Below are 22094 nucleotides of genomic sequence, written 5' to 3' on the forward strand. Positions count from 1 at the left end.
TGGAATTATCGTTGTTTTCATTCGAGGCACCTGAGTTTCTAGCCTCCTCAAGGACATCTACTGGACACAGACTCAGAGAAGGGGAGCAACTTTCTGGGCATCACACAGCAGACTGGCTGCCTTGAGTCAGTTTGAAGGACACAAGAAATGATTTTTTAATGAATTCCTTCAACGAGCTTTTTTAAGTGAATGTTTTATTTTTATTTTTAAAAATTATTTATATTTTGGCTGGGCTGCGTCTTCATTGCTGTGCTCAGGCTTTCTCTAGTTGCAGCAAGTGGGGGCTGCTCTCTAGTTAGGACAGGTGGGCTTCTCATTTAGTGGCTTCTCTTGTTGCAGAGCACAGGTTCTAGGCGTGCAGGCTTCAGTAGTTGTGGCACGTGGGCTTAGTTGTCCTGTGGCATGTGGAATCTTTCTGGACCAGGGATCGAACCTGTATCCCCTGCATTGGCAGGCAGATTCTTTTATGCAGGTCTTTGCTGCTGTGCGGGCTTTTCTCTACTTGCAGCGAGCAGAGGCTACTCTTCATTGCACTGCGCAGGCTTCTTATTGCAGTGGCCTCCCCCGTTGTGGAGCAGAAGCTCGAGGGCCCGAACTTCAATAGTTGCAGTTCCCAGGACCTACAGCACAGGCTCAGTTGTTGTGGCCAATGAGCTGAGTTGCTCTGCGGCATGTGGGATCCTCCTGGATCAGGGATCCAACTCGAGTCTCCTACATTGGCGGGTGGACTCTTCACTACTGAGCCACTAGGGAAGCCCCAGCAGGTGGATTCTTAACCACTGGTCCATCAGGGAAGTACAAGAAATAATTTTAAAGAAGATTTTCTTTTTGTTGCTTTTTGTTTTTGTTTTGTTTGCAGATAAGTGACCTCTCAGACCTTGATGCAGGAAAGAACAGGCTTTGCAAGGTTTTGTCCTTCACCAGGAAGCCACCTGTGTTACTCCATCCCCCAAACCAGGTATTTTCACGCCATCCCTTGGTATTTTCTCTCCTCTGAGCAGCTATTCATTTGTTTGTAATTTCAACACATGTTTCCTGAGCCCATAGTGACATGTAGGGAACAAAATAAATTTAAACAAACAAGTAACAACAACAAAACCCCTGAACTGGTGAAGCTCACAGTCCAGTGGGGGTAGACAGAGGAGAAAGAAGTAAACAGATCTACATATGGGGTTGTTTCAGAGACTGATAAGTCATTGAAGGAACAGTGACGTGATAGGGACTGAATTTATGGCTGCCAAAGTTAGGGGAGAAGATTAAGGTTAGCTGGGCTCAAGGAAGGCCCCTCTTCAGAGGTAGCATTAAAACCAAGACTTGGAGGAGAAGGAGGAGCAAGCCCTGGAAATAAGTGGGAGAATGTGGCAGGCACAGCTTGTGCAAAACTGTATGGTCCTTGGGGCAGGACCATACCTAGTATGGTGGAGGGATAGCGAGCAGGCCCATGTGACTGGAGCAGGGTGAGGGGGAAGAAGAGAGGAAGGAGAGGAGGGCAGGGAGAGGATGGGGCAGGTCGTGCGGGACCTTATGAGCCATGGGAGGATGTGGTCTTTTGTCCCAAGGGAAATGGGAGTCCTGGAGGGCTGTGGCAGGGGAGGGGTGGGGCCTCAGTCAGGTGATCACAGGTGCAGTGGCTGCTGCAAGAAATCACATGCTGTGAGGGTTGAGAGGATGCAGGTGACCACACTGGTCCATGTGGGCCATGAGGGGGAGGATGCGAGAGATGGTCATATAGTATGTAGTCAGTAAATACTTACTGAATGAATGAATAGATGGAATACTATGCAGCTGTCAAAAAGAATGCCACAGAAGAAGTTTTAATGGCAGGGGGAGGTGTAGTTGGCAGAATAATACCCCCCACAATGTCCACGTCCTACTGTCCAGAACCTATGAAGATGCTGCCTTCCATGGCACAAGGTACTTTGCAGGTGAGATTAAGTTCAGGGTCTTGAGCTGGAGCGATTATTTTGCATTATCTGAGTGGGCCTACTGTAATCAAAGGGATCCTTGTGAGGAGAAGAGGGGACTTCCCTGGAGGTCCAGTGGTTAAGACCCCATACTCCCAAAGCAGGGGGCACAGTTTCAATCCCTGGTCAGGGAACTAGACCCTGCTTGTTGTGACTAAGAGTTCACATGTCACAACAAAGATCAAAGATCTTGTGTGCTGCAATTAAGACCTAGTGCAGGAAAAGGAAAACTGTGTGCTTCTCAATATGATTGAAAAAAAAATTATATATTTTGCTGTCCCGTGTCTTAGTTGCAGCATGTTGGAACTTTCACGTGCAGCATGTGAGATCTAGTGCCCTAACCAGGGATCAAATCAGGGCCCCCTGCACAGGGAGCTTGGAGAGTTAGCCACTGGACCACTGGGGAAGTCCCTCAGTATGTTTTAAGTAATTTTTAATAGTAAATCCCTGCCTCGAGCCTATGTGGAAAGTGTTATCAATATGTTTGCTTCCATTAAACACAGAAACATAAAATTGTAAGTTCTTAATGTTGTGAATTTTAATATACCTACTTTTAAGTTTCAATATTCTCAATGATGTTCTGGGGGGAAATAGGACTTAAAAATATGTAAAACCAGACATAGAAGGGCACACATTTTTGTTCTTGCCTCAGACTGCAATACGGCTTGGTAAGACACTGCCAAAACCTGTCTTGATTTAAGATTTTGATATTTTGTCCACTGTGAGGTTGCTTTTTGCCATTAAGTTGATATTAATATCTTGGGATAATGTATTAAAATATTATTTATCTTGATTGTTGAGTTTTTTAGAGCCACCTTAATTTTTGCACCTGAGGTCTGTGCCGCATCACTCTCCTTTTAATCCTGGCCCTGCAAAGGGAAAAAAAAAAAAAGCAGATTTTACAGTAACTTGATCTAAATCCTTATGATTACCTCCCTTCCTTCCACTATCTCTCTTAAAAAAAGAAATGCTCTAAAATGAGTTAACTCCAGTTAATATGAAAACTCATTTAAATTATCTTCAATTAACTTCTTCCTATGTCCTCATTCCCCCCGCCCCCCTCCACTTCCAAATTCGATGCACCCAGCAGCGAGATCTTTTACAGAAAATTACTCTAGAAAGTGGTTTGGGCTGAAACAGCATGGTTAATATTTGTAGGCAGGAAAGAGTTTAAAATAAGGAATCTATGAGACGAACTAATGAAACGTTGACTTCAGGATAGGTTTGAGAGCAATTTCTGTCTTAGATTGTTTTATTAGTGTGTTTGTGCTTGTTGAGAGGGGGTTATTTTCCTCCTTCTAGCTTCCACATCAGACAGAGTGATGGACATTTAGGAAGAGTGGAAATCAACGTGGGGGGACGGAGCCAAATAATAGTCATTTCAGGAGCTACAATGTAACAACTTCTGTAATATTGCCTATAGTAAACTCAAGAAGTGTGCCTCTTGTCCGTTTCCCTAGTGTAGCGGTTATCACTGTCACCTCCCACAAGAAAGAGCCCTGGTTCAAAACCCAGATGGAAACACTTAGATATTTTTACTATGGGACTTTAAAATTTACTACAGTAGAAATTCAGATTAGGCGCTTTTAAAATTTATTCTTGTTTTTTTAAAGCTATTCTGGAATTGTAGAAGTTATTGCAAAGTAATAGAAATACTAGCTTGATGTTTAGGAAATTTTAAATAATAAGAGAAGCTTTTAAAAAAAGAATTAAGCAACTATTGCGTTGGCCGGGAATCGAACCCGGGTCAACTGCTTGGAAGGCAGCTATGCTAACCACTATACCACCAACGCCTGGGCAACATAAGATTTCTCACAATGCCCTTAGTAAAAGTCTTAGCTGTTTGGTTGGGTGATACCAAGTTACCAGGGGTGTCTCTTCCCAGTGTCCCTTCCTCGCACAGGAAGACGCCACCCGTGGCACGTCTCACCCCACTTACTGCGGGGGGCCCTGCTGACGCGTCTCCCCCAAGCGCCCCTGGCTTCTTGGTACTGGCTGGGCCGCGACCAATCCCAGGGCGCCGCCTGGGCCGCTCGACTTCCGGGTCAAAGGGGCCTGGGCTGCCGGGTACCCCGTGTCCGCCGGCGCCGCTGTGCCCCGCGCCCGCCACTTCCGGGGCCGCAGTCCCGGGCATGGAGCCGCGAGTTTGAGGTGCCGCCAGCCCCGGGACGCCCTGCCCAGCGCGGCCGCCTCCCTCGTGCCGGCCCCAAGTCCCGGTAAGCAGCACCCCCACGCCCCGTCCGGCCTCGGCCGCAACCCTGAACCCGCCACTGACCCGCCCCGCTTCATTCCCGACTCTGGACCCTACGTGGAACCCTCCGTCCCGGCCTCCGCGCTCCCCGGCCCTGCCGTTGACCTTACGCGCGGTTCCTCCAGTCCCCGCCTCCGTTTCCCCTTCGCCCCGCGCCTCTCCTCGCTCCTCGCCCGCGCGTTCCCTCCGCTTGCCCGGCCAGCTCTCAATCTCTCCTCTGCCCAGCCTAACCCGACGTCCTCTCCCATCCCGTTGCTGCCCGGGCCACTGGGCTCTGACCTCTTTCCCGGGTGGCCTCACTCAATAACGCCTTCTCTTCCCCGTCGGCTCTGGAGGTCCCTACCTTGTCCTCTCTTCATGCAGACACATGCTACCTATATGAGAGCAGAGGCCACCGCCCCGCCCTGCGTCCGACCCCCACTCCTTCATCCCACATCCCCACTGGGTCCAGCCCGCTTCTCTGAGCCCCCTTCCCAGCCCTGTCCAGCTATCCACCCTCTTCCAACAGAGTCTTGACACTTCCCCATCTGTGCGGCAGAAGTGGCCCCTTTCCCTTTGAGCTCATCCCCGCCCCCGACTGTGAGGAAGTCACTTGCCTGAGCGGCAAGCATAAACCTTTACAGGAGCTGGGACTAAAAGCCCAGGAAGGGTGCAGTGTGGTCACCAGTCCCTGTAGTCCCTTGTTGGATCCTGGTCGAATTGGCGCCTGGTGGCAGGACTTTCCTGCGGGGTGTGGTCCAGGGCGTGCAAACAGCGCTGCGGGGCTGTGAGGCATCATTAAGATCTACTGGGTACAGTGAATCAGGCTCAACCACTGGGGACTCGCCAATGGCAGGAGCGTGAGGGGGTTAGTCAGTCCTTCTGTTAAGTCGCGGTGTTAATGACACATTTACTCTGTCAAGGTCTGTGAACCACATCTGCAGCTGAAATGGAGGCTCTCTGGACCCTTTAGAAGGTCAGTGGCGATGGGGTGGGGTGGCTGGACTGCTGGGTATGGGTGGGTGGGATTCATTTGTCTGTTCCAGGATATAGAATCTGGGAGGAAGTGGTTTTCTACAGCCCTGGTGTCACTTTCCCTGGGGGACAGTTAGCCTGGCCCCAGGCTAGTGGCTTCAGCTTTGCTCTGGTTGGAGACTTTTCTTTCTATCCAGGAGGAGAAAAAAAAGTATTTGGTGGATGTGTGGCTACACATGCAGACATACACACCACGCCCACCCTCCACCCCCCATCTAATAGGGTGCCTGGCACTCGGTTCTGGAATGGTGTGGATTCTTGCTCTGAAAGGGGCTTGAGTCCAGTTCTCCTCTTGGAGATTTTAAGTAATTTGTTACTTTGTTATTAAGTACTTGTTATTTAAGTAACTATTGATTTTAAATAATTTGTTCACATGACAGTATTAGCTGCCCTGTGGTTTCTACGTGTGTGATTTTACCCCTGTAATCTCATTCAATCCTCCCAGTAGTCTTAGGTGTTGGCCCTGCCAACAAACAGGGCGTTGGTCCTGTTTTACAACTGGGGAAATTGAGGCACAGGGATGTTAGGCGACTCCTTCAAGGTCACAGAAGCCACGAGTAGTGGAATCAGGATTTGACCCCAAACCTCTCTGACACCAGAGCCCACAGTTTTCTTCCCTGGTCTGCGGTGAAATCGGTGCTGCTTTCTCGTGACAGTTTGCTTTACTTCCAGGTGATTATCCTGGGACCAGGCGCTGCTTTCTTTTTCTCTTTCAAATATTTACTTGACTGCGCTGGATCTTCACTGTGGCATGCAGGATCTAGTTCCCTGACCAGGGGTCGAACCCGGGATCCCTGTGTTGGGAGCACAGAGTCTTAGCCACTGGACCGCCAGGGAAATTCCGCTGCTTTATTTTTCTTTAACCATCGGGGCACCTGTCTTGTCAAGAAGGTGGTGGAGTGCCCCCCACACCAACGGTCCCTTTGACTTTAGACAGCATTCAAGTGAGGACAAGGACGTGCTCATTCAACCTGAGATGTCTGTTGAGTGCATCCTGTCTGTCAGGGCCACAATGGGAAGAGACAGGTGAAGGTCTGCTTCCATGTAGCTGACATCCTGTTGGGAGTGGTCATCTACCCAGAGAGGGGTTCTCAGCCTCAGCTCTAGTGGTGTTAGGGGCCAGATTATTCTTTGCAGTGGGAGGGGGTTTATCCTGCTTATTGTGGGGGCTTAGCAGCATCCCTGGTCTCCACCCACCAGATGCCAGCCGCTTGCCTCCCAGTCCTGACAACCAAAACTGTCCCCTGGGGACACTGGGCCTCGTTGAGAGGCGTCTGCGTACCAGGATTACCTGACCTGCAGAGGCCCTGGGAGGCTGCATACATCTAAGCACACAAACAGAGAAGGGGTGATTCACAGGCCCTGGGGGCCACCCTGGTATACCACCTAAACCACAGGTGATTTACTTTGGTGTCTAAGTGTTAGTCGCTCAGTCATGCCTGACTCTTTGCGACCGCATGGACTGCAGCCCACCAGGCTCCTCTGTCCATGAGATTTTCCAGGCAAGGATACTGGAGTGGGTTGCCATTTCCTTCTCCAGGGGATCTTCCCAACCCAGGGATCGAATCTGGGTCTCCTGCACCGCAGGCGGATTCTTTACCGACTGAGCTACAAGGGAAGCTTAGTGTCTGGTGTCTAGTGTCACTTTGGTGTCTAGTATGAGTCTAAGAATCTCACTCAGTTTTTGCCCCCCAGACGGTAAACACAGTTTCTCCCCCTTGGCACTTAGAACACTGAGACCAGATCATTCTTGGAGAGAGTGGGAGTGGGCTGTCCTGGACACCCTAGGGTGACAAGTAGCATCCTAGACCCCGCCCACTGGGTGTCGGTAACCGCCCCCCCATCAGAACAACAAAAAATATCAACAGACATCACCAAAGATGCCCTGGGCAAGGGTGGAGGGCAGAAATTACTCTCACTGAGAACTGCTGTCTTAGAATGAGTGCCTGCAGAAATGCCCAGGCATTGAGATGGGGCTGACAGGGTAGCACTCTGGACCGAGTGCCAGGAATGACCCCTGAACAGCTGATCCTGGGACCCAAAGGACAAGAGGGAGCAGGTCTCACAAAAAGCAGGGCAGGAGTGTTCTAGGCAGAGGGGCTGCAGAGTGCAAAATCCTGGAGGTTGGCTTGTCTGTGTGTTTAGGGAGGTTAAGGCCAGTGTGGTTGGAGATGGTGGTCAAGATCTGGGAGGAGTGGGGTTGGGACAGCCATCGGGGAGCAACCGCAGTGGGGAATGTGGGTTTATTTGATTCCCCAAAAGTGCTGTAGGTGGTATCTCCCTAGTCATGTGAAACTCGCATCTTCTCAGGACTCTTAGCTGGGGAGAACTGCCCGCTTCCTGGCAAACATCTGGATAGGCCTTCAGATTTCTTAACATCTGCCCCATGAGAGGGACTTCCCTGGTGGTGCAGTGATAAAGAATTCCCCTGTATATGCAGGAGATGCAAAGACACAGGTTTGATCCCTGGGTCGGGAAGATGCCCTGGAGAAGGAAAATGGCTGCCCTCTCCAGTATTCTTGCCTGAAAATCCCATGGACAGAGGAGCCTGGCGGGCTATAGTCCATTGGGTGGCAAAGAGTCAGACACAACTGAGCACGAGAAGGCCCTTGGCGTTGAGTGTTCCTTGCAAACCAGAGGGCTGCCTTTGGTTTTTCTGGGTTTTTTTTTGGTCGCCCCATATGGCATGTGGGATCTTAGTTCCCTGACTGGGGATCAAACTTGAGCCCACTGTATAGCCGAGAAAGTCCCGGGAGGGCTGCGTTTGAAGGGGAGTGAGGCCTCACCCCTCCACACTGCCAGAGCTGCAGCCCTGCGGTCTCCCCCCTCGCAGGCTCCCCCACCTCGAGGTCAGTCAAGTGGTTAATGCGGAAGGTTAAGAAGCTGCGGCTGGACAACGTGAACACAGGACATTGGAGAAGGTAAGGGGTGCTTGGGGATCCCTGGTCGGTGGTGACATCGCAGAGGTTCCCAAATTTCTAATGGAATCATAGGTCTGGAGGGTCTAAGACAAACTGGCTGTTCCCAGCTCTCTGGTTTTCCCCACAGTGTGCTTCTGGCTCTTCTGTGAGGGCAGCAGTGTGGGCTGGCAGGGTTACTCAGCCTCAGCATTTAAAAAATAGATTTTTATTTATTTATCTGGCCATGCCGGGTCTTAGTTGTGGCCTTCAAACTCTTAGTTGCGGCATGAGGGATATAGTTCCCTGACCAAGGATCGACTCGGGCCCCCTCCATTGGGAATGTGGAAGTTCTAGCCTTGATATTTTCGCCACTGGGCTAGGTCCTTCAGTGCTTGCCCTGGCATTGCAGGAGTGGAGCATCCACCCCCACCCCCAGTCATGACAACCCCAAGTGTCCCCAGACATCACCCAGTGTCCCCTGTGGAGGGGATTGAGAACCACTGGCCAGATGGTCAGGATGTGGGCTTGGGGCTCCTGCCCTTTCTTGTGGGGAAGGTTGGGTGGGCCACTTGACCTCAGAACCTGCTTTCCAGTCACCTTTAGGGAAGAGCCCAGAACTCACTTCCCAAGGTTTCAGTGAGGATCAAATACAATTATCCTCACAAGGCTCAGTCACTCATCTGTTCTACGTGTGGGGCCTGACACGAGAGGAAGGGACCATGAAAATTCCTCAGCTGAGCTGATCTCTGTCAGTATCAGTTTTCTGATCTGCAGCTGCTGCTGCTGCTGCTGCTGAGTCGCTTCAGTCATGTCCGACTCTTGTGCAACCCCATAGATGGCAGCCCACCAGGCTCCCCCGTCCCTGGGATTCTGCAGGCAAGAACACTGGAGTGGGTTGCCACTTCCTTCTCCAATGCATGAAAGTGAAAAGTGAAAGTGAAGTCGCTTAGTCGTGTCTGACTCCCAGCAACCCCATGGACTGCAGCCCACCAGGCTCCTCTGTCCATGGGATTTTCCAGGCAAAAGTACTGGAGTGGGGTGCCATTGCCTTCTTTTCTGATCTGCAGGCTCACCTGCTTTCCATGAGTGCAAGGATCGGGATGGGGTGGGCAGGAAGGGAACAAAAGACGGTTCTGGAAGACAGGGCTGGCATTAAGTGCGTGATTTGTTTCCCAGATGTGACTCTGAGCTTGTGTGGTGCCCGCGCATTCGGGCGTCAGTTCCCAATGGGGTTGGAGTCTCCTCTCCCCTGTGCACCAGGTCTGGGGCGGGCATGGGCTGGGCTGCTCATGGACTGGTAGAAGCTGAAGGCCTGGGTGGTGCTGGGGGTGGCCCTCATAGAGTGGAGGATGGCCTGCTATTCCAGGGGAGCCCCCAGCAGGAGGGGTGCTATGAGGTCCCTAGGCCGCTCCCAGGCGTTTCTAAGCATGGTGGCCGCGGCCCCCACCTCCCTTCGCCTGGCCCCTCCTGCCTTCTTGCCTCCGCCTGCTTCCCTCATCACCTGGGACTCTGGGGGGCAGGTGGTCTCAGCTTGAGAGGCTCTGGGCACTACAGAGCCCACGCGGCCCCGGCACTGTTGGCAACAAGCTCACATCTCAGAAGCCGAGCGGGCCTTGACAGCGACCCTGCTGGCAGATCCTGACCTGGGTGCTGGTGGTGGGTGGTATGGGCTGTGGGCCATCCTATCGATTGGCAGAAGGAAGGCGTAGGTGGGTCTGACCTAGGTGGCTTGGAATCCGCTTTCATTTCCCCAGCTGTGTAAACTCTTGACTCAAGAAGCCGAGCCCCAGCTGGCACTGAATGAGGCAGAGCCGGCACAGGCTTGCTTCCTGAGGACTGCGTTCTGTTCACCTGTTCCCCTCTCCAAGCCTCTCTTTCTGCCCCTGGGGAGGAGAGAGGCGAGCTGAGGGCCAGGGCCCAGCAGCAAGTGTTGGCCTGCCTGCGAGCTTGGGCTGCCCAGCCACGTCTAGAAGGTTCCTAGAAGGTCCTCCCGATGTTTCATTTCGTTTCTCATCTCCTGGATCGTGTTTTTGCTTCCTGGGCTCTCTGCACTGATCGGAGGCAAGATCATTTTTATTTTCCTTTGCTGTGGACATAAGCCATGAGATTCCATGAGGGTTTTTGCCAGGCTTACTTTCTGCCTCTGGGGTTCCCCATGGGAGCACCCGAGGCCAGTTTGTTTTTCTGCTGTGATCGCAGCTGGAATTGTGGTGGCAGCATGGGGGGGGGGGGGGGGGGGCGGGGCTTGGCGGTTAGGGGACTTGCCCTGACTTGGTTTTCTGAGCTTGTTGCCAACAGTGCCAGGGCCGCGTGGGCTCTGTAGCGCCCAGCTGGTCCTGGCCCGGCCCCTTCCCAGCCCTGCCTGTGGCCCCTGCTGCCCTCGAGGTGAACCGCAGCTCTGTGGCAGGCCAGGACAGGCCATGGGTGCCCCTCAGCAAGGGTGCCATCCTGCCAGGGTTTGCTTTATTTGACCCGAGGGCCCCAAAGGCTCTGATGGTCTGTGGTCCATGTCCTCAGAGGCAGCGTGGGGGCAGCTGAAGTGTTTGGGGTGGCAGGCCATGTCAGTCTGTTGCCCCTCCCCCAGCTCAGGTGGGTCAGAAAGGACCAAGCAGGGGCCCAGTTGGAAAGAGGAGTCTGAAGATCAGCCTACAGTGGGTGGTCAGCAGCCATGGGTGCCTCCCCGTGTCTCTTTCTCCTGTCGCCTCTCACAGCGGGCAGGGATCTTGTACTAGTAAGGGGCAAAGCCTTCTGGAAGTCTTAAGGCCCCCACGTGAAGGTGGAGCCCTAGCTCTGTCCACGACTTCTTGAAAGCCAGTTCCTCCTAAAAGGGAACATGTACGTGTGCCCGCAGAGGCACTGATCCCACAGGATGAGGTATCCAGGAGTCTAAGCAAGACCTTTGGCTCTTTGGTACCCTCACAGGAAATCCAAGCTGGCCTGCCCATGTTGGCTGGCCTCACCAGACGACCCTGGCTCTTCTATAATCAGGTCACCAAGGCTGTGTTTAGATTTCCATAAAATAAATATTTGCCTGGCCAGTCTAGTTCAGTCAAGAAGCCGCTAGTGCGGGGGGTGGGGAGGGTATTACACAGCAGCAACCTTTCCTGGAGTGGGCGGAGAGAGTGGAGTGGCCTCTGGGGAAGGGGGTGCCTGTCCATCCTCTCACCTGAGGCTCTCTGATGACCAGCAGATGTCTGCCTGGCTCTCTGAGCCCCTCTGGTGAGACGGGACAGCTTCCCCTGCTGGCTGGTGAGCTGATAGCATGGGCCATGAGATTTGCCCACCTGCCCCTTATTCTCAGTTCTTGGGGAATGAGAGAGTGTTTCCCGGCGGAGATCATCATGCTGTGGCTCTCCAAGGAACTCCTCCTGTGCGCCAGGGGCCGTGTGAGGTTCCAGGGACACTGCCGTGGCCAGGACAGACACAGTGTTGGGGAGGGGGGTGTGGTCCTGGGCAGGAACAGGCAGGAGATCCGTGAACAGTCACCATGATGAAACATTCTGAGGGTGGAGCAGCCAGGGGGCAAGTGAAAGATAGATGGACAGTTTTGGTCCAGATGGCCATCCACAGCCCTGACAGACACTTACACTGAGATCTGATTAGAAGCTAGTCCAGTATGGAGTGGGGCAGAGGTGTTCCAGGCAGAAGGCCAGCACAGACAAAGGCTCTGGGGTGGGAAGGAGCCTGGCTTGTTTTTGAAGCTGAGAGAAGGCCTAGACTGATGAAGGTGGGTGAGGTTTGAAGGCCTGGCAGAGGTCAGAAGGCAAAAGCCAGCAAAGGCCATGTGAGTGCTTGGTTTTACCCCAGCTGAGTGTGGGAAACCAAGGAAGGGTTTTAAGTCGCAGGATCAGATTTGCAACATGTGCGAGGTTGAGCTGGGAGACAGTGTCAGTGTTTCAGCCAGGAGGTGCTGGTGGTGGGGGTCTGTGGGTTCCTGGCTTGAAAGAAGTGGAGGACTTTGAGGCATCCTCAGGGGGTGAGGCAGGGTGCCCAGAGGTGGGACCTGACCAGGGGAGTTGGGGGTAGGGGGCGGCTTGTGAGCGGAACTTGGGTGCCACCCTGCTTCTCATCGTCTTCCCGCCTGTCCTTCCCTCCCTCTCCCACCCTCCTTGTAGCTTCTCGCTGAATTCCCAGGGGGCAGAGAGGATGGCCACCGGGGCCCCGACGTCTGAGCGGGGCGACGCGGCGGAGACGGAGGACCCAGCGTCCCGCTTCCAGGTGCAGAAGCACTCGTGGGAGGGGCTCCGCAGCATCATCCACGGTAGCCGCAAGAACTCGGGCCTCGTGGTCAACAAGGCGCCGCACGACTTCCAGTTTGTGCAGAAGACTGACGAGTCAGGCCCCCACTCCCACCGCCTCTACTACCTGGGTAAGGCCCCTGGGCTCCCCGCCCCCGCGCCACGTTTCCGGGCCAGCTGTTAAGACGTCCTCTCATCCCCAGAGATCAGTGAGTCATAAGGTCCAGACAGAGGGCTGGGCCTGGGGCAAGCTGTTCCACCAATGATGTGGTCCCACCCACAGGTGACGGCTGTGAACAGTGACAGCCTGGGGCAAGGGTCCCCCAGGGCCTCAGCTGTGTGGTGGCCAGCACAGAGGGCAGTCCTGCCCCATCCATGTAGTAGCAGCTCCAGGTTTGGGCCTGGTAGGTGGGCACAGGCCCTGAGATTGTTTCCAGTGCCTGTCAGCTAGGCCCGCCCCCTGAGTCACTTCCCGGCGGCCTGGGCTGGGCCAGGGTGGCTGGTGAGCAACGTGACTCCCCACAGTGGAAGCGGAAGGTCACTCCCGTGGAGGCTGCCGGCTCGTGGTGTGTTGAGAAGGACCTTGAGGCTCACAGAGAGGTGGCAAAATTGCATCACCATGGGCGGGTGGTTGGGGGTTTGCTCCCCCAGCCCTGGATTCCCGGATAAGCATGTCAGTTGCTGCTCACTTCTGCCCCCTGGGGTGTGCCTCGATGCAGGGCTTCCTACGTCATCAGCAGTTACTTCTGCGCTTGTGCTCCCCGCTGGCCTTTGGGGCACGGTGTGGCCTCACACACACCTGTGGCCTCGACAGCTGGGCCCCAGCCTGGCTCCTCGGAGGTGGATGACAGATACCTGCTGAACAAATGAATATTGCCTGAGGGTCTTCCAGGCCAAGAAGGAATGGCGCCAGTCATGTTTGTTTGGACACAGCCTGACCCGCGATTGTTGCTCCGAGGCAGGTTTTTAACCCCAGCTCTGAACCTCCGGGGCCGGGTCACCCTCCACATACCTTCAGCCTGACCCCGGTCAGCCCTCGGTCAGTATTGGAGTGAGTGATGGAGCGAACCTACAAGTGAAGGTCATCCCCCACCCCGTGCTGCCCTCACGCCGAGGCCCCTGACAGCGAGTGCAGGGGCTGCGGACGCGCTCCCTCCCTGTGGAGGCCCCGTGGAGACCAGGTGGCCGTTGGGCAGGTGGAGTCAGAGAGAGGAGTGGTCTAGAAGGGTCGGTGCGCAGCAGCCGGCTGTTTTTAGAAATCCAGTTGTGCTGGTGTGCGGCCACACCCGTGGGTGTACAGACCATATCGGGCGGCTTTCAGGCGTAACTGGGACAGAGGTTATGTGGGCTGCACAGCCAAAAATACTTACTGTCTCTGGCCCCTGTGGAAAAAAGTTTGCCAGCTCTAGCCTAGGAGAGATTAGGGCGGGCTTCAGGTTTCATTTACCCCGGGGAGAGGAAAGAGAGAGGACTGAATGTGGCCCAGACTCTGTGACTGTGGCAAGCCACAGCCTCTCTTTTTCTTTTTCCTGTGGTTCTGTGTTCCCCAGTCCCTCCCCTGTCCTGCATGCAGTCTCACTTGGGCCCCTCGCTGGCTCAAGTTCAAGTTGCCCTCCCAGGTCAAGGTACTTGTAAGAGTGTCCCAGGACAGCTGCTAACACTAGTGACCACTGACCTGGTGGTTTAAAATGACAGAAGTGTATTTTGTCTCAGTGCTGGAGGCCAGAAGTCTGAAAACAGTTTCTCGGCCAAGAGCCGGGTGTCTGCAGGGCTGGTCATCTTCCTGAGGCTCAAGGGGTTGGGGGATGTGTTCTTTGCCGCTTCCGGTTCTTGGCAGCCATCGGTATTCCTCAGCTTGTGGCTGCATTGCTGCAGTTTTTGCCTCCCTGGTCACATTACCTTCTCCTCTCCTGTGTGTCTGAAATCTCCCTGCCTCCCTCTTATCAGGCTCATTAGGGCCCCCTGCATAATCCAGCCTGATCTCCCCAGCTCTTTACTATAATCCTAATGGTAAAGGCCCTCTTGCCAGGCAGGTACCATGCTCACCAGCTCCTGGAGTTAGGATCTGGGCGTCTTTGGGAGCCATCATTAAGCCAACCACAGAGCTGCTGAAAGGGCAGAAACGCTCTGAGTTACTCTGAGCCTCATAGTAAAGACATAGGTGTGTCAGGGACCTCTTCCAGCCCGCCCCGTGCCTCCCGACACTGAAAAGCCTGAGCTAAATGGAGTCCAGGCATCTGCTTCATGTGTTTCTCTCTGCGGCTCCACCCTCACTTCCCACCTGCCTTCTGCTGCCACACTCCCAGGGTCACACGACTGGTTCCAGCCACCAGCAGAAACGGACCACCTTTCTCTGAATATGACGGGCTTGATGTAGGTCAGATGTCCGCTCCTCTGGTCAGCCTTGGCCTGTGCGTGGGTCTGGGCCTGGAGTCTGCAGAAGGTCCTGAGAGCCTACCCCAGAGGTCTGGGCAAGCTCCAGACAAGGGCTATAGAGCCACTGAGACCCTGAAACGTGCCTAGAACAGCCTAGAGATATCCTGCTTCTCTTGGGCTAGATCACCCTTGAGCTGATCCAGTCTCTATCACTCAGCACCCTGGGGTGCCCTTGACCTCACATCACGTCCAGGTTCCTGGATCAGGTCTCCCCCAGGCCCCCATGCATTTATAGCTCAGTGCTGGGGGAGTGCTGGTAGTAAGACACTTTTATGGATTGAACAGAAAGGACCTCCCAGGTTGATGGCCAGCCTGCTCTGGTGCCCTGAGCATGTGGCCTGTCCCCCTGTTCCTCTGGGACCCCTACCTCCCTGGCAGGCCCCATCACACCCCTTTGGGAAGTCTCTCTTGGAGCCCAATGCATGTGGGACAGAGCAGAGAAGGGAATGTGCCTGCTGCTGTCCCGGAAGACGGGCTCCGGTTCCAGGGCTCCACTGCTGCTAGTGGGTCGGCTCTTCCCTGCTGCAAATGGGTGTCGCATGTCCAGCGGAGGAGGGCACGGGGCCCCAGATGGCACTGGGAGTCCCTTCAGGTGTAAGGGAGGTCTCTCGTGTTCTGGGTCCAGGTCCTGGGCCACCTGACATGCTGGGGGGGCTCTGGGATGGGGCGCTGAGATGGTGGAGCCGGTACAAGAAGCGACAGCAGAAGTCAGGGGCCATGCTCAGCCGTCCCAGACCCTCACTGTGCACACAGATCCCCATCAGCACCAGGGCCTGGCAGCTGCCTCACAGGGAATGTGCCAGAGCGCGTGTCCCTTTTCATGTCGGTGCTTATTAGTCAGTGGGGAGGGGAGGTGTCTCTGGTGTTCTTTGGTCGGACTGCACCACCAACTTCCTGTCTGGAAGGCTTGGGCTCCCAGGGAGTCTGTGGACCAGGGCTGTTCAGAGCCCATGGCGCTTGGTTGAGAATGGCCACCTACCCCCTCCCAGCTGTCCACACTGGGCCTTGTTTGTTGTTTAATTGAGAAGTAATTCACGTCCCATCAAATCCCTTCTCTTAAAGGCAGACGGCATGGTGGTTTTGGGTACAGTCACAGGATTGTGCAACCATCCTCACTGTCTAGTTCCAGAACATTCCATCACCCAAGGCAATCCCCATCCCCGTGAGTGGTCACTCCCCATCCCAGCCCCCAGCCCCGGCAACCACTGACTTGCTTCCTGTCTCTGGACTTGCCTGTTCTGGACATTTTAGAAGAAAGGAGTCACCTACCACATGATTCCCATCCCTACTTGTCTTGTGAACTTGGGAAGGAAGATGGCCCCATGGGTGGCCCGGGTGGGCGGGTCAAGTCCATGCCTCTAGCTGGGAGTGAGTCTAACTGCAGCAGCTTAGAGCAGCGGTCCCCAATGTTTTTGGCACCAGGGACCAGTTTCATGGAAGACAGTTTTTCCGCCGACTGGAGGTGGGATGGTTTCAGGAAGATTCTTATGAGGAGCTTGTAACCTGGGTTCTTCTCGTGTGCAGTTCACAGTAGGATTTGCTTCTGAGAGAGTAATGCCGCTCATCTGACAGGGGGCAGGGCCCAGGTGGTAACACAAGCAAAAGGAGCGACTGGAAACAGATGAGGTTTTGCTCACTAGTGCTCCCCTCCTGATGTGAGGCCTGGTTCCAAATGGGACTAGGGACCCCTGGCTTAAAGTCCTTAGATGTTGAATTGTGAACACTTCCTCACTTGTACATCCAAGTTAGCTTTGCATTTTCACTTCTTTTCCAACTATACTTCATGAACAGACTGTCACGAGTTGAAAATGCAAGTCGCTTGCTGTATTGAGAAGCTACCTGTAAGAGTTACTGCAGTGGGACGGGTATTACTTGTGAAGCTCTGTTTAGCTCCAGAGGCATCAAACTTGGGGCCCTCAGCCTCCAGTCTTAGAAGTGAGGGTGCGTATGAGGACAGGAGACCAGTACCAAACCCAGTCTTCCTCCTGGAGGAGTTTGGGATTGAAAGGGGTCAAAGAGACGTGCCCACTCTGTGTGATCTGCTGTTGGTCATGGTGCATTCCTGGGCCACAACCTGCTTCCAGGGAGCCCTGCCCCAGTCCCCCATCTTGGTACCTGGAGAGCTGGGACCCCCACACTCCCCGAGAGAACCGTCTTGTTCCCACTACTAACATTCTTAACAGCCATCACGCCATTGTCCATCAAGGCAAAGACACCGGGTTGGAAGATGTGTCCTTGCCATATTGGCTGCTGTCTGTGCTGAGCACTATGTATTTCTTCCCTCACTCACCCACATGGAGCTCTCCCCAGGCAGCCACTCTGCTCTACAGATCAGCGGCTCCCAGTCAGGTGCTCCTGCCCCAGGAGATGATGCTCAGTCGTGTCTGGGGACATCTTGTGGTTGTCACACTGATGGGGCTCTTGGCATCCATCAGGTAGGGCCAGGGAGGCTGCTTCACACCCTCCTGTGCCCAGGATGGCCCTGCAGAAGCTGACTGACCTGGAGTCAGCACTGCAGAGGGGGAGGGGCTGGGCCTGAATACACTTCTCCCTGTCATTCTGGAGCTTTGCCCTTCCTCTGATCCAAGACTAATTCCTGGCCTTTGCAAGAGTCCATAGTATCGTAGGATACATGACCTGAGCCCAACCTGTGAGGAGTTGGGGATCACTGACCCCCCATTTTTTGTCCTCTTGGGTGCTTTTTGTTCAGTAACCGAGGCTGACATATTTGGCTCTAACATTTCAGGTGGAGGAGCCTGCTGCTCCTGCTGGCCAGTGTAAATTCTATCTATGGATTCTCTGGGGAGGGATGTGCGGCCAAGGGGCTGGAGAAGCAGGAGGAGCCAGCCAGGCCCAGTCCCCAGGAGCTGTGGGGAGTCTGGGTCCTAGGCCTGTCCCACCTGAGGCTCTCCTCTAGCGCTGGGCTAGGCTAGAGTTGGCAAGGGCAGCCACTCTGCTTTTCTTTCCCCCACAAGGGATGCCTTATGGCAGCCGAGAGAACTCCCTCCTCTACTCCGAGATCCCCAGGAAGGTCCGCAAGGAGGCGCTGCTGCTCCTGTCATGGAAGCAGATGCTGGATCACTTCCAGGTGAGCCCCGTGATTGAGTCGGGCCCTCCCCGTGACTGAGGCGGGCAGGTGCACTTGGCCTCTGAGGGGTCCCAGCCTTCCCCCCCAGGAGGAGTGCCCGGCCCTGGACACCTACACTACGCCCGCCCTCCCCTCCCCCCGGGGCACCCGAACTGCAGTGCAGGCTTGTGATGACAGCGCCGGCTGGAAGCACCTCTCCCTTTAAAAGCCTCATCAAAAGCGTGAGAGTAACTTGGGCTTGAGGCCCTTTTATAGACGTTTAGCTAATGACCCATGTGGTCCAAGTCACCTCGCTTCCAAAGAGGATGTGGCTGGTGAGCAGGGAGAGTGCCGTTTGTACTGGTTTACATTGACTGCTTTTGGATCATAAATATATGACAGTACTCCAGGGAGAGGACCCACACAGCCCTCTTCCCTTTGCTTGTTGCCTGTCCTGGACAGAAGTTGCCAGGCTCACCAACTCCTATTTGCCTGGCTTTCCTTGCAGCGGGGGAGGGGGTATGTGTGTGTTCATTTTGCTTTGGATTCTGCTCTTTAAAAACACATTTCTGGGATCTCCCTTCTGCGGTCTAGTGGTTAGGACTCCACGCTTCCACTGCAGGGGGCAAAGGGTTGATATCTAGTTGGGGGACTAAGATCCTGCACACCTCGCAGCATGGCCAGAGAAAAAGAAATTTAAAAAATAAAAATGTGTTTCTTCCTTTTAATGTTTCTCTGAATTCCCATGTGGTGTTCAGAATTCTCCATGGGGCAGCTGCATGGTGTCCCCCATAGAGCACCTGCTCACCCGCCCGCTGCCCTCCCACCCCAGGTCAGGCATCTGGGTGGTCCTGAATCTGCCCGTCCCTTCCTCTGCACAGAGTGGGAACATGTGGTGGTGGGTGGAATTAGCTCAGATGTTCTCACAGGAAGGGGCTGTGATCCAGGACAGAGGGTGGGGGTCTGTAGGGTGGCACTGGTTGGGGGCCAGGCCCTATCTGTCTGGGAGAGAGTTGGTGGGGAAAGGGGGCCGGGGCCTCGGCTACTGACACTGACGTCCCCCTTGTGTCCTCAGGCCACGCCGCACCACGGGGTCTACTCCCGGGAGGAGGAACTGCTGCGGGAGCGGAAACGCCTGGGCGTCTTCGGCATCACCTCCTACGACTTCCACAGCGAGAGCGGCCTCTTCCTTTTCCAGGCCAGCAACAGCCTCTTCCACTGCCGGGATGGCGGCAAGAATGGCTTCATGGTGAGCCGTGCTCGCTGGTGGGGAGGGCGTTGGGGGGGACGGCGGCAGGAATGGCTTCATGGTGAGCCGCACTTGCTGGTAGGGAGGGCGGGGGAATAGCTGGGGCCTCCTGCCCCACTAAGCCAGGCCTCTCTGTCTGCAGGTGTCCCCCATGAAGCCCCTGGAGATCAAGACCCAGTGTTCGGGGCCACGGATGGACCCTAAGATCTGTCCTGCCGACCCTGCCTTCTTCTCCTTTATCAACAACAGCGACTTGTGGGTGGCCAACATTGAGACGGGCGAGGAGCGGAGGCTGACCTTCTGCCACAAGGGTGAGGCTGGGCGGGCGGTGGGGAGGGGGATGCGGGGGCGATGGAACACCACCACCACTACCTACCAGCCCCCTCCCTGTGCCCCTGTGTGGAGGGTGGGGCGGATGGGAACCCGCTCTCCCTTGTGGTCAGTCCCCACAGCCACCATTCCAGCTTCTGCTGGAGACCCTTGCCCCACCATGCACCCCCACCAGACCATGAGCACCTGCTCAGAGCCTGGTCTCCCAGCCACCACAACTTACCACCCCACCCCCACAGTAATCCCACAGAGTCCTGCTGCCTGGCTTTCCTCTGTGTGAATCACCCAGGCCATGGGGGCCTGGCCTGCCCGCTAGATGCTGCCCATCTCAGCCTTCGTACCCCTGCCCCTCTGTCCTCCACGCTTCCAGCCCAGAGCTCACCAGACCCGGGCTTGCCTCAGGCCCCTGCCTGCCCCGGGTGATGTCACCCCTGTGCAGAAGCCGGTGGAAATTCGAGGGCTGTGGCTGCTCCCGCCTACCATCCTGCCCCAGGGCCTGGTGCCCTCTCGATAAGCCTGAGCCGCTCAGCTGGGGTGCCTGGGACACTGGCCATGTGCTGAGACGTTGTTAGCTGTCACAGCGGGGCAAGGATGTTCCTGGCATGGAGTGGGTGGGGTGGCGATACTGCTCTATATCCCATGGCGCCCAGGATGGCCCCCAACATCAGCAGTGCCAGGAGAGCAGCCCTCCTCTGAACCAGACCCTCATCTCCCACCTGGCTGTGTCCCCTTCAGGCTTGTCCAGTGTCCTCGATGACCCCAAGTCTGCGGGTGTGGCCACCTTTGTCATCCAGGAGGAATTTGACCGCTTCACTGGCTACTGGTGGTGCCCCACAGCCTCCTGGGAGGGTAAGTGCCTCTGGTTTAAACACACTTGTGCAAGGGACTTCCCTGTGATCTGGGGGTTGAGCCTCTGTGCTTCCACTGCAGGGGCTGCGGGTTTGATCCCTGGCTGGGGAACTAAGATCCCTCATGCTGCAAGGTGCTGCAAAAAATAAGTAAATAAACACACTTCTACAAACGCTCTTCTATTAACAGAAGCACAGTATACGTGCTAATCTACCCTTCACGCTTTTCATTTAATATTAGCCTTGGCCAGCTTGCTGTTGACACTCAGGCCGCTGTTACAGAATACCACAGCCAGGCAGCTTATAAACAATGGATATTTATTTCTCACTGTTGCAGGGCCTGGGAGTCCACGACCAAGGCAGATTTGTTGTCTGGTGAAGGACTTTCCCTGGCTCCCGGGTGCCATCTTATCTCCCTATCCTCATGTGCTGAAGGGGCAGGGAGTTTTCTGGGGTCTCCTTTTTGTAAGGGTACTGATCCCCTTCATGAGGGCTCCACCCTCATGACTGGATCACGTCCCGAAGGCCCTACTTCCGTACATCACACTGAGTAGTGGGGAGCTAGGATCTGCCATTTGAATTCTGGGGGGATGCACACATTTAGTCCGTTGTAATCAGAACACAGAGAATCGGTCCTCTACCTGTGGATGTCTTGAGTGTCTAGAGAGTAGCCCCACTAGCTGAAACTTGAGAAAGCCCATTTGCAGCAGTAAAGACCCATCACAGCTATAAATTAATTTAAAATACAAAGAGGAAAGAAGAGAAAATCCCGCCTTAGAGAAATTCCCAGCTGGAAGAGAGCTGAATTGAAGCTACATACACCTGGAAGTTTGATGGGTTTTGTCAGCGAGTTAGGAAGAAGCCGGAGCAGTGGGCCCTTTTGTATCTGTGTTTCTTCGCGCTGCCTAAGGCCAGGATGTGTCACCTCTTCCTTGTTCAGCAGAGCACAGTCTGTCTTCTGAGTGAGGGAACAGTCATTTCCGGGGCCTGTGAGTAGTGTCAGACCCTCCACAGCATAAGCAGAACTGGCCCAGGCCTCCGCTGCCCAGAGTCCCTCTGACCTGAGTGCCAGTGGGCCTGGGGCCACAAAACCCAGGATCCTGGGGACCAGGTATTGGTGTCTACCGCTGTAGCCGTGCACCACCCCATCGGCCATCCACTCCCACCTTTACATCAGCTCACCTTTTCCTTAAGTTGATTTGTAAAGAAAGCTTCATGGTCCAACCATGAATACAAGATCGGCCTGAAAATTGTGCAGTGGGGAGAAACCAGTGCCATACACTCTAGCCAGCACCCAGGTAGAGGTTGAATTGTCAGGGTTGGGTAGGCTGCTGGCACTCCTGAGACCTGGCGGGGATCGGCATGTTTCTGGGGAGGACACTGTCCACACTCCTCCATCTGGTCGGTGATTTTCACCATCACAACACCTGGTGTGCCTGAGGCCCACCAGGGAGAAGGGCTCCAGGTCAGAAGTCGGGGTCGGGTCTGGTCACTCTGCTCATGACTCTGCCTACCAGCAGCCGGTGACTGTCCCACCCTTCAACTTCATGGTCTATAAAATGAGGTCTCCTCCCCTTATCCCTGTGGGCATGGAGGTGGGCTTCTTCTCTCTGGGGGGCTGTGGTCTCCTGAGCTTTCATGACAACCACAGATGTCTCCAGACATGGCATAGGTCCCTTGGGGACACAGATTGACCCCTGCTGTCATCCACTGGCCTTGATGACATCAGCGTTCTTACTCTGCTATTCTCAGCAGCTCAGAACCCCTCAGATAAAGCCCCCCATATGCAGGAGCCCA

The 22094-nt window shown here is 54.8% G+C and overlaps 1 protein-coding gene and 1 non-coding gene across 4 annotated transcripts in view; one reads left to right on the forward strand and one right to left on the reverse strand.

The window, feature by feature from the left end:
* Positions 1-3685: 3685 nt before the first annotated feature.
* TRNAG-UCC (transfer RNA glycine (anticodon UCC)) lies at positions 3686-3757 on the reverse strand. Its single transcript has one exon. It is a non-coding gene; the product is annotated as a tRNA-Gly (tRNA).
* A 269-nt stretch (positions 3758-4026) lies between these two features.
* The window catches only part of DPP9 (dipeptidyl peptidase 9), a 38006-nt gene continuing 19938 nt past the window's right edge, over positions 4027-22094 (forward strand). For 2 of the 3 annotated variants that reach the window (XM_061150634.1, XM_061150636.1), the window contains exons 1-8: positions 4027-4180; positions 5118-5170; positions 8063-8150; positions 12245-12498; positions 17779-17891; positions 18946-19119; positions 19262-19430; positions 20185-20298. In XM_061150634.1, coding sequence (XP_061006617.1) covers positions 8095-8150; positions 12245-12498; positions 17779-17891; positions 18946-19119; positions 19262-19430; positions 20185-20298 — 880 coding nt within the window. In that variant the 5' untranslated portion in view covers positions 4027-4180; positions 5118-5170; positions 8063-8094. The remainder of the gene's footprint in view (positions 4181-5117; positions 5171-8062; positions 8151-12244; positions 12499-17778; positions 17892-18945; positions 19120-19261; positions 19431-20184; positions 20299-22094) is intronic. The other variant, XM_061150635.1, reaches the window with a different exon arrangement.

Source organism: Dama dama, chromosome 9 (genome assembly GCF_033118175.1).
Source record: "Dama dama isolate Ldn47 chromosome 9, ASM3311817v1, whole genome shotgun sequence".
Classification (NCBI taxonomy): domain Eukaryota; kingdom Metazoa; phylum Chordata; class Mammalia; order Artiodactyla; family Cervidae; genus Dama; species Dama dama.